General features: G+C 42.2%; 1 protein-coding gene across 1 annotated transcript in view; it reads left to right on the top strand.

The window, feature by feature from the left end:
• Positions 1-12,119, top strand: part of LOC129695907 (adhesion G-protein coupled receptor V1-like) — a 491,758-nt gene that overhangs the window by 223,663 nt on the left and 255,976 nt on the right. Inside the window, exons 59-64 of the mRNA XM_055633356.1 lie at positions 219-380; positions 1,670-1,790; positions 1,929-2,052; positions 3,232-3,370; positions 6,575-6,760; positions 11,325-11,560. Of these exons, the coding sequence (XP_055489331.1) occupies positions 219-380; positions 1,670-1,790; positions 1,929-2,052; positions 3,232-3,370; positions 6,575-6,760; positions 11,325-11,560 (968 nt within the window). The remainder of the gene's footprint in view (positions 1-218; positions 381-1,669; positions 1,791-1,928; positions 2,053-3,231; positions 3,371-6,574; positions 6,761-11,324; positions 11,561-12,119) is intronic.

The following is a 12,119-nucleotide window of genomic DNA, read 5'->3' as shown; positions in this document are numbered from 1 at the left end:
GTGGAATTTTCGGACAGTGCGGGATTTTCGGAGTCCCGTGCGATGTCGGGACCAGCCCCGCACAACTCCATACGCCTCCACGCTTTGAAGTGGGACCGGCCCCGCGCGGCCCGTATGCTTCAAGCGACCACGTTTGGTCGCGCCAGACGCATGTAATCGCATGCAAGTGGGACAGGCCCTTTAGTTCTCATGCAATGAAGCACATTTTGTTGTTTCAGGTGGTTGTTGAAGAACCAAAGACATCTGATGATCCAGCTGGCCTGGTATCCTTTACTGTCAGTCGAAAGGAAGGTCATGGCTCAGTGCAAATAGTTTGGCAGGTGGATGAATCTGCAATTGATGACATTGTACCCCTTTCTGGGACTTTGAACTTCAATCAGGTATACTGTACTTGCTATCTGAGACTTGTATTTCAATATTATACAGTTTACTATTACCAATCTCACTGACCCGGTTGGCATTTTACATTTTAATTTAAATTATAAACTAATTCCCTTTTAAGTCAATTATAGAACAATAGAAAACAGGTGCAGGAGTAGGCCATTCGGCCCTTTGAGCCTGTACTGCCATTCAATATGATCATGGCTGATCATCCAACTCAGTATCCCGTACCTGCCTTCTCTCCATACCCCCTGATCCCTTTAGCCACAAGGGCCACATCTAACTCCCTCTTAAATATAGCCAATGAACTGGCCTCAACTACCTTCTGTGGCAGCGAATTCCACAGATTCACCACTCTCTGTGTGAAAAATGATTTTCTCATCTCGGTCCTAAAAGACTTCCCTCTTATCCTTAAATATGTTGCATGCTCCATGCCATTTTGATTCCGTTTTGATGCAAACTTTTTAAGAGGATATTTGTAACATAATACCCTTACTAACAATCCCACTTTTCATATTTTACGATGTTGTTTTCATTGTCTTTATTCTTAACAACTAAAGTTATAAAAGGAGAATGGGGCCATCATCTCCAATCGTATTTGTCTGATTGGCTCTCTTCATATCATTCAGTGGGAAATAGCTGCATTCCATATCGATTCATTGGCAGTACTTTTTTTCCCCCCTATTTTTCTTCCATTCTTCAGATCTCTGAAGAGTACAGATAATTTATTATTTTCAAGATGGGTTGTTAAGTATGGAAATGGCCATTATGTCCAACTCATCCGTATCAAACAAGTTGCTTGACGGAGCTACTTGGTACATGTCCCTCCAAACCTTGTTTTAGGACCTCCGGCACTTCCTCTTCTGTAATGAGGATTCTCTACAGGGTGACGTTATTAACTTTCCCAAGTTCACTAGCATTGATATCTTTCTCCAAAGTATACACAGATGAGAAATAATCATTTAAAATCTTGCCCATCTCCAATGCCTCTGCACATAGACAACCTTGTAAATAGACAATAGAATTAATAAACAACTTGTGAGTAACCTCTGAGTAGGCACTATGTATTCAAAAGATGTTTGTTTAAACTAACCTCTTATGAACCCTAGTTTTCCACCGTCTTTGCTTGGTATTTTGCCATGAGGCCATAGAAGTTCATGAATTGCCACCAACTGAACTGTTGTATGCATTTCTCACATATGATTAAAATAGATGCATAAGTATAATATGAATGCAGATCTGGCGTGGCCCAGAAGTTGAGCAATCACTTTCATTTTTGTTGTGTTAGACTGAGACGACGAAGAAGATTGTTTTACACATTTATGCAGATGCTCTTCTAGAGGGACAAGAACAATATGTGATTCGGCTGATATCAGCATCTAACAATGCTGAAATATCCCCTGTCAATGGTATGTCCACGTAACTCATTAATGAATATCACAGTTTTCACAATAAATGGAAAAATATGATAGTGTATGTTAATCTGCAGAAATAAGAGCTTTTGCGATTTTATTCTTTGGACATGATGTGGAGTGTTTCTTCCATAGGAGTTGCCACTGTCATTATTCTAGGTGATGGTGCATCATCTGGGACAATTGCCATTGATGCATCAAACAGACACATTCTGATCGGAGAGCCCAGCAGTGACTACAATGGAACTGCACAAGTAATGTATGTAGGTTTTATGAAAATACTTTTTGCACAAACTTTGAATATTAACAGAATAATTCATCTTTTTTTTTTTTTTTTTACATTTTTGCGACATAGTGTACTTTTTAAAGCAGAAGTTACATTTGTTAACTTGTCAGGTGTATTTAAATTTAGGCTTTAGCGTTCAGGTTACAGTGTTTAGAGATGTTGGCTCTGCCTTAATGGAGCCATTTGACTCAAAAAGGGCATGCAATAGACAATAGACAATAGGTGCAGGAGTAGGCCATTTGCCATTTCGATCCAGCACCACCATTCAATGTGATCATGGCTGATCACCCCCAATCAGTACCCCGTTCCTGCCTTCTCCCCATATCCCCTCACTTCGCTATTTTTAAGAGCCCTATCTAGCTCTCTCTTGAAAGCATCCAGAGAACCCGCCTCCACCGCCCTCTGAGGCAGAGAATTCCACAGACTCACCACTGTGAGAAAAAGTGTTTCCTCGTCTCCGTTCTAAATGGCTTACTCCTTATTCTTAAACTGTGGCCCCTGATTCTGGACTCCCCCAACATCAGGAACATGTTTCCTGCCTCTAGCGAGTCCAAACCCTTAACAATCTTATAAGTTTCAATGAGATTCCCTCTCATCCTTCTAAACTCCAGAGTGTACAAGCCCAGCTGCTCCATTCTCTCAGCATATGACAGCATACTTCCCCTTTTCCCAATTTGATGCCATTTAGATACTAATCTGCCTTCGTGTTTTTGCTACCAAAGTGGATAACCTCACATTTATCTGCATTAAACTTCATCTGCCATGCATCTGCCCACTCCCCCAACCTGTCCAAGTCACCCTGCATTCCCATAGCATCCTCCTCACAGTTTTATTATTAGCATTATTGAGCACCTATATAATTTCTCTGGCGAGTTGCCACAAATTTGGATCTTGCATGCTTGTAAGTAATATAATAGACAAACATACCATTGGACAGACTTTTAATTTCCTATCAATACAAAGTTTACCTTGCAAAGGACATCAGAGAGAACATGCTGTGTTCATATACCCATCCATTTACCATGGCCAGTATATTATTTTTTTCACTTTACCATTGGCAAATGAATTTGAATATGTTCATGTTATATTCGATTAACAAAATAGTACTGCTATGTTCTTTCAGAATTATTGCACACTGTTATTTTGCTCCAGATTAGTGAGAGGTCCAGGAAATGTTGGTGATGTTACTGTAAACTGGATCATAATTCCAGCAGTCTTGAATGAATTTGCTGAAATGAGTGGAACCGTTTTCATGCGTGACCGACAGGCATCTGCCACCATTTTGCTACAGGTACTAGAGACCAGAAACTGTATATTGTGTGGATTCTGCCAGAGCAAAAAGCTTGACCGTTCATCTGTGATGAACCAGATCCCAGTCATTGTGATAATAATATCACTATTGTTGTTCTTACTGCTTTGTGTTGTGAACCTGGGTGTGGGATGATGATAGTTTTCGGACAAGGAGTGGTGAAAAAAAGGCAGAATTACAACTACAAATTGACTGTGCACTTTCATTAATTCTTGCATTACATCCCATGATAACACTTCTTATAAATTGGTAAAAGCTTTCCTCTCGCAACAAATTAAACTTTATTAACTCTTTCCTGTGACCCATCTGTTTCCAATGACTGCCATTGCACTGCGACCCCTCCGTTACCTGGTTTTACTCTGCATTTCTCCTGTCCAGACCAATCTCATTATTGGCACAATTTGGCAAATCCGTCAAATTCTCCAACTTCCCTTCATCCATTATGAAATGAGTTTTCCAGACAGTAGATTCCCAATCTGTTAGCCCGGCTGCTTTTCGGCAAGAATGCTACTTAAAGGAATCCCAATGTTAAATTCCTCAGCATAGCCAGTAAATACCCACCCAGTGATCTGCTTGCTTTTCCTAAGGATCTTGCCCTCCCTTTTTCAATGTTGGCATTGCCTGCACAATACAGATAAAACAGATGAATTGTCCTTGAGAGTTCACCAGGAGGGTGAGAGGGGAAATCTATCAAGCAAAAGTAGCACCAGCTAACATCTATCCAGACTCGATAGGGTGACTGTCACACTCTTATAAAACATTGTGAAGGAGCAACGCCTATGTGGGCAACATCTTCTTTACATTATCCTCACTCACATCTGCAAACTCCTAAAACAGTGTACACGTGTGTTGGAAGGAATTTCAGATGCTGAAGAAAGACACAAAAATCCGGAGTAACTCAGCGGATCAGACAGCATCTCTGGAGAAAAGGAATAGGTGACGTTTCAGGTCGAGACCCTTCTTCAGACTGAGAGTCAGGGGAAAGGAAAATGAGACATATAGATGGTGACAGAGTGAGATATAGAACAAATGAATGAAAGATATGCAAAATAGTAACGATGATAAAGGAATCAGGCCATTGTTAGCTATGGGCGAGATGCAATGGAGCACAGACAATGAGACTCAACAAGGTGAAGCTAGTGCAACATGGGTGGGGAAGGGATGGAGAGAGGTGGGATTCAAGGGTTACTTGAAGTTAGAGAAATCAATTTTCAAACCGCTGGGTTGTAAGCTGCCAAAGTGAAATATGAGATGCTGTTTTTGCTTTTGGTCCCATTCTGACAATGGAGGAGGCCCAGGACCGAAAGGGCAGTGTGGGAATGGGAAGGGGAATTTAAGTGTTTGGCAACCGGGAGATCAGGTCCAACAAAGTACAAGCATGGGCACCTGCACTGCACTCTTGCTCACAAAGCCTAGCCTTGAGACCCTTCCAGACTGCATCTGCTGAAATATGCTACTTAATTACAATGGTGATCGCGATGATGGGGAGCTTTCAATATATGATTAATATGACTTTCTTAATCAAAGCTAAGCAGGGTATTTGTGCCCTTGTGCTAAATTCCCCTAAAGTTCAGGCATTCGCAAAAGTTATTCATTTCCTTGCAGACATATTTATGGGAACATTCTGCTGGAGTGCACTTGCACAAAGGCGGTGCTGTTCTTTAGCAGCCTGCGCAGATTCCTTTGCTCTTTCTGAGGGCACTGCCAGTCCCTTTCATCACAAGAGCATAGATTCAACCTGCAATCTTGTGAGAGCTTCAGAGAGGTTGCTAATACTCTTAATACTCAGTGACTAGTGGGTCACCGCAAGGCTCAGTGCTGGGACCCCAACTATTTACAATATATATTAATGATTTGGACGAGGGAATTGAATGCAACATCTCCAAGTTTGCGGATGACACAAAGCTGGGGGCAGTGTTAGCTGTGAGGAGGATGCTAGGAGGCTGCAAGGTGACTTGGATAGGCTGGGTGAGTGGGCAAATGCATGGCAGATGCACTATAATGTGGATAATTGTGAGGTTATCCACTTTGGTGGCAAAAACAGGAAAGTAGATTATTATTTGAATGGTGGCCGATTAGGAAAAGGGGATATGCAACAAGACCTGGGTGTCATGGTACACCAGTCATTGAAAGTAGGCATGCAGGTACAGTAGACAGTGAAGAAAGCGAATGGTATGTTAGCATTCATAGCAAAGGGATTTAAGTATAGGAGCAGGGAGGTTCTACTGCAGTTGTTCAGGGTCTTGGTGATACCACACCTGGAGTATTGCGTACAGTTTTGGTCTTCTAATCTGAGGAAAGACATTCTTGCCATAGAGGGAGTACAGAGAAGGTTCACCAGACTGATTCCTGGGATGTCAGGACTTCCATATGAAGAAAGACTGGATAGACTCGGCTTGTACTCGCTAGAATTTAGAAGATTGAGGGGGGATCTTATAGAAACTTACAAAATTCTTAAGGGGTTGGACAGGCTAGATGCAGGAAGATTGTTTCCGATGTTGGGGAAGTCCAGAACAAGGGGTCACAGTTTAAGGATAAGGGGGATATCTTTTAGGACCGAGATGAGAAAAACATTTTTCACACAGAGAGTGGTGAATCTCTGGAATTCTCTGCTGCAGAGGGTAGTTGAGGCCAGTTCATTGGCTATATTTAAGAGGGAGTTAGATGTGGCTCTTGTGGCTAAAGGGATCAGGGGGTATGGAGAGAAGGCATGTACAGGAAGTATTACTGAGTTGGATGATCACATGAATGGCGGTGCAGGCTCGAAGGGCCGAAAGGACTATTCCTGCACGTTTTCTATGTTAAAAACCACCCAAAACTCTTAAAACTACCTACAACCATCCAAAGTAATGCAGAGATAAATGTCTTACCTTTATTCCTAAAAGGCACCCAACCAGTGATCAGGCTTCATCTGGGCACTCTATAGTTAATAGCTGTAGAACGTTCTGGAAACCACTGGGTTATCAGACCCTGTGTTTTGATTGCCAAACCACTTCCTTACTCCCCAATGCCAATGCTACCTCCAGGTTATGAATAGCTGCATTTTATGTACGGATGTCAAGTGCAAACTGGATTTGTGACCTCCCCGTGTTTGTTGCAGAATGTACATATATTTGGGTTTGGGGCATTCGCTTGAACTTGCACCTTCTTGCATATACAGCTTTTAACTAAAATGTTGTTCTTTAGGCAATACATGACGATATTCCTGAAGAAAAGCAATACTACCAACTTCAACTGACAGGGGTCAGTGGTAGTGCTATAATTAATGACACATCAAGCTCTGCTAATATCACCATGGCAGCTAGCGATTTTCCATATGGTCGATTTTCATTTTCACATGAAGAACTTCTAACCTTTGAGAATGGAAAACAGGTACCACAATTTGAAATACATTTTTTTATTTATTAATTGAACAGCAAATCATCAAATAGAATTGTCTTATTAAATGGATAGACAATATATCACATTTTCATTGCTGATCGTGTGATTTGATGAGAAATATTGATAAATGTGAAATATTGAAGACTTTCTGAAAAATAAGAAGTTACAAATTAAGTTGACTAAAACAAAATGTCAAATGCGGGTAAAATTAAATAAATGAATGCTAAGATGCAGAAACTTCTATTTCATAAAATGTTGCAGAAGATGCTTTAAGATTAGGAATATTTTTTGACCAGGATACTAACTAATGCACATTGATATTTTGTCTAAAGCCCAGTGTCTTGTAATTGGTGGGCATCATGTTCTGATGCCAGTAAGTCAGTTTAATTCCCAGCAACTTTAGTATATGTCCAGGTCCAGACATTGCTATAATCACATGTGTTTGGCTGTTACACTGCTGTGAGTGTCTGTAATTTTGCCCACTATCTCACAAAGTTATTTATGAAGATAGGCGAGGGAGCTGGAGCAGATGGACTGAAGTCCATTTATTTTATTTTAAACTGGGCAGGTTAGGAGCATGTAGTTGACATTGATTTACTACTGACATGTAAAACATTCATGACCTAAGACAACATTGTGATGTTATGGATTTTGTTTCAGTTTTAAGTATGCCATTGCTTCGAGGCTGTTGAAGGAACCATTAATCTGAAGGCTCATTATTGTTCAATTCCAGCAGTTGTTTATGCTACTATAATCTCTGTATATAACAGATGTTTATGTCATTACGGCAAAAATGACTAGAGCAAGGTTACTTAAATAGGTGTCTTGTACAAGATATGATTGCTTTGTTTAGGTTATCAATGTGCTATAAAGGTAAGTATGCCGAATAATCTTAAATTGTAGCTGCCATGGACATTTCATTGGGTCATTTAGACATTTACAAAAATAATTTTGAGGGAGAAAATGATGTAAACCTTCTACAGTAATATCATTTAAAGGCAGAAATGGAGAAAGAGATTGCATATTGCATGTTGTGTATTACACTTGAAAATCTGTGAGTTATTAACCCACAATTGATTAAGGTAACCCAATTCACAGACCACAGTCTGTCCGTATTAATAATAATAATAATAATAATAATTTTATTTATAGAGCACTTTAAAAACAAACATAGCTGCAACAAAGTGCTGTACATCACTAATCATTGACAAAAAAGTTAATACACACCAAAAATAACAATCAAAAGAAATAGTAGGAAAAGACATGTAAAATAAAGAAACATCAAAAACACCACAAACAGAAGCAAAGCCTCAGGCATGGTCAAAAGCCAGGGAGTACAAATGTATTTTAATTGGTGGAAATGTGTCATCCCCGATAACAATCAGCACGGGAGCACCTCAAGACTGCGTGCTCAGCCCCCTGCTGTACTCACTCTATACTCATGACTGCGTAGCCGGATATAATGCGAACTCCATCATCAAGTTCGCCGACGGCACCACTGTTGTGGAACTTATCACGGATGGGGACGAGTCAGAGTATAAAAGTGAGATTGACCGATTGACCAAATGGCGCCAGCACAATAACCTGGCTCTCAACACCAGCAAAACCAACAAACTGATTGTGGATTTCGGAAGGGGTAGGATGGGGACCCGCAGTCCCATTACCAACTACAAAGGCTGTGCCACAAAGTCAGAAGACCTGAGTGCGCCGCTGGCAGAAAAGCTAAATTGCTTCTTCTCCCGCTTTGAAACATCACAACAGCAGCACTCACCTGCTACAGCCCTGTTTCCACCCTCACCTGGCTCCTGTACTACCCCACTCACTGTCAGGGAACACAATGTCAGACGGGTGCTCCTGGCAGTGAACCCCAAGAAGGCTACCGGCCCAGATGGAGTCCCTGGTAAGGTGCTCAAAGCGTGCGCCCACCAGCTCACTGCCATCTTCACCAGAATTTTCAACCTCTCCCTGGCCCAGGCAGTTATTCCGTCCTGCCTAAAATCAGCCACAATAGTCCCTGTGCCGAAGAAGTCTACCATCACCAGCCTTAATGACTACCGCCCTGTGGCCCTCACTCCGGTAATCACGAAGTGCTTCGAGAGGTTGGTCCTCCAGCACATCAAGGACTATCTACCACCAGACTTCGACCCCCACCAATTCGCCTATCGCCAAAACAGATCCACAGAAGACGCCATTACCGTAGCTCTCCACTCTGTGCTGAGCCATCTGGAGCAGGGGCAGAGCTACGTCCGGATGCTCTTTGTGGATTTTAGTTCAGCCAATCATTCCGGACATTCTCATTGGTAAACTGGTCACTCTCGGCCTCCCCACTGTCACATGTGCCTGGATAAAGGATTTCCTCACCAACTGGCCCCAGACTGTGAGACTCGGCCCCCACCTCTCCTCCACTCGCAGGTTGAGTACCGGTTCCCCACAGGGCTGTGTGCTAAGCCCCCTCTTATACTGTCTCTACACCTACGACTGTAGTCCGGCCCACAACAACAACCGCATCGTCAAATTTGCTGACGACACTACTGTGGTCGGACTTATTTCAAAGGGAGACGAGGCAGCCTACAGAGAGGAAGTCCTGAAGTTGACAACCTGGTGCTCAGAAAACAATCTGGCTCTGAACACCAGGAAAACAAAAGAGCTCATTGTCGACTTCAGGAGGCACAGCACCGACTTAGCCCCCCTACACATTAACGGCGAGTGTGTGGAGAGGGTCAACACCTTCCGGTTTCTCGGCGTCCATATCGCGGCTGACATCTCCTGGACGGACAACACGACAGTGGTCATCAAGAAGGCTCAGCAGCGGCTGCACTTCCTGAGGGTCCTCAGGAAGCACAACCTGGACTCTAGCCTGCTGCTGACCTTCTACCGCTCGTCCATCGAGAGCCTGCTGACATACTGCATTACAGCATGGTATGGCAGCTGCACCATGGCAGACAGGGAGAGGCTTCAGAGGGTAACCAGGACAGCGCAGAGGATCATTGGCTGCCCTCTCCCCTCCCTGATGGACATCTACACCTCCCGCTGCCTTAGCAGGGCAAAGAAGATCATCAAAGACAGCTCCCATCCTGCGTTTGGACTGTTCGACCTGCTGCCCTCTGGAAGGCGCTATAGGTGCATCAAATCCAGGACAAACAGACTCAGGAATAGTTGCTTTCCGAGAATTATATCTACTATAAATTCAAATTCACACATGCACTGACTACACCGCCCAACACGGACTTCCATCTGTATATATGTATATATGTATGTAGCGCCGCAGAATTTGTGCACCTATTCCCCCCCCCCCCCCCCCATCATCTCCCTTCTGTTTTTTTTTTTTTTCTGTTTCTTGTTTTTTGTGCTAAATTGTATGTATGCACTGAGTACGAGCAGCTTTCAGTTTCACTGTACATGTATAGTGACAATAAATGGCATATCTATCTATTTATATCAACGGGTCGATGGTGGAAAGGGTCAAGAACTTAAAATTCCTGGGCTTGCATATTTACGAAGATCTCTCCTGATCCCAGAACACTGATGCAATCATAAAGAAATCACATCAGCGCCTCTACTTCCTGAGAAGATTACGGAGAGTCGGTATGTCAAGGAGGACTCTCTCGAACTTCTACAGGTGCACAGTAGAGAGCATGGTGACCAGTTGCATCATGGCTTGCTACGGCAACCTGAGCGTCCAGGAGCGGAAAAGGCTGCAAAAAGTTGTAAACACTGCCCAGTCCATCATCGGCTCTGACCTCCCTACCATCGAGGGGATCTATCGTAGTCGCTGCCTCAAAAAGGCTGCCAGCATCATCAAGGACCCACACCATCCTGGCCGCACACTCATCTCCCCGCTGCCATCAGGTAGAAGGTACAGGAGTCTGAAATCTGCAACATCCAGGTTCAGGAACAGCTTCTTGATCTTGATCTTATCAGATTTCTAAAAGTAAGCTCTTTGTCTGGAAAATAAAAATGGCAGATCTTTTCATTGATACTTTACCTGGAAACTATTACAATGAATGGAGTTGCTCAAGCAAATATCATGTATTTGCTTCATGAAAAGTGCCATTCCTCATTAGTAATAACTTGTCTGTTCCCCCTGTCTTTTCAGCATTTATGAATTCATCAGTAGTTACTAATATCCGAGTTTTACCAAGTTATAAGAATTAGTAATATATGTAGAAAGGAGATGCAGATGTTAGTTTCAACTGACGATAAGCACAATAAGCTGGAGCAACTCTGTGCATCAGACAGCTTCTCTGGAGAAAAACATAGAAACATAGAAAATAGATGCAGGAGGAGGCCATTCGGCCCTTTGAGCCAGCACCTCCATTCATTGTGATCATGGCTGTTCAAGGAATAGGTGACGTTTCAGGTCGAGACTGAAGATATTTGAGTCTGAAGAAGAATCTCGACCCAAAACGTCATCGGATCCTTTTCTCCAGAGACGCCGTCTGACCTGCTGAGTTACTCCAGTTTTTTTCTGTCTGTAAACTATCAAATAATACAATATCAGCATTGATTTTCTAAGGAGAAACGTGTGCATATAAATCTTGTTTTTTCTTGTCAGGCTAATGTTACCTTTGTGCGATCTCATGGTAGTTTAGGCCATGTTCACCTGTGGTATCAAATGTATAATGGGACGGCACTGGGAGACGTAGATTTTGCATCCAACTCTGGACAGTTGTTATTTGAACCAGGAGAACAAATACAACAAATATCAGTTGATATTCTCGATGACAGCATTCCTGAAGGCCCTGAAGATTTCTTTGTGAAAATTCTTAAAGTGGAGCTTCAGTCAGATGGGTAAGTAATTAAATGACAGCACTGAGTACATTTATAATTGAGAAAGGGCCTTGAGTGACATTTACATATATTGAGATAGGGAGATATTTCAACTCTACTTATGGGAAGGTGACATTTCAAAGCGTAAATGTACTTTATGGGCATTTCTATAATATTGACTAATAGTTAAGGGTAAGTCTATTGTGATTCCTTGATTGCTTTTCAACTAAGTTTGCAAAATAGCCAAAATCTTAGAGCAAAATTCAGATGTCTTTTTTGTATTTATTCAATGTAGTTAGTTTGGTCCAGTGACATGCTTAATACATATAAACGAGCAGCTCTTTGTAATGTAAGTTTGTGCAATTCACTGGCTTGTTCAGTGTCAGTGATTGAATTGTATGAGATCTGACTGATGGCAGCTTACAGCTTGTGTTTCATTATGCAGAAGGATGGTGTTTAGAAGACCATCCTTCCTAAAGTCTGTATGTTTATGGGAGGTATTGTAATTGTTTTCTCCACATGTTAACAATAGCTAGTTTTCATGTCATGTCACAAGAGAGTTATTCATATTCCAGGGGTT

Source organism: Leucoraja erinacea, chromosome 3 (assembly GCF_028641065.1).
Source record: "Leucoraja erinacea ecotype New England chromosome 3, Leri_hhj_1, whole genome shotgun sequence".
In the NCBI taxonomy this organism is placed as follows: domain Eukaryota; kingdom Metazoa; phylum Chordata; class Chondrichthyes; order Rajiformes; family Rajidae; genus Leucoraja; species Leucoraja erinaceus.
Note: the sequence above shows the minus strand (reverse complement) of the source record. Positions and strands in the feature narration are given on the sequence as shown.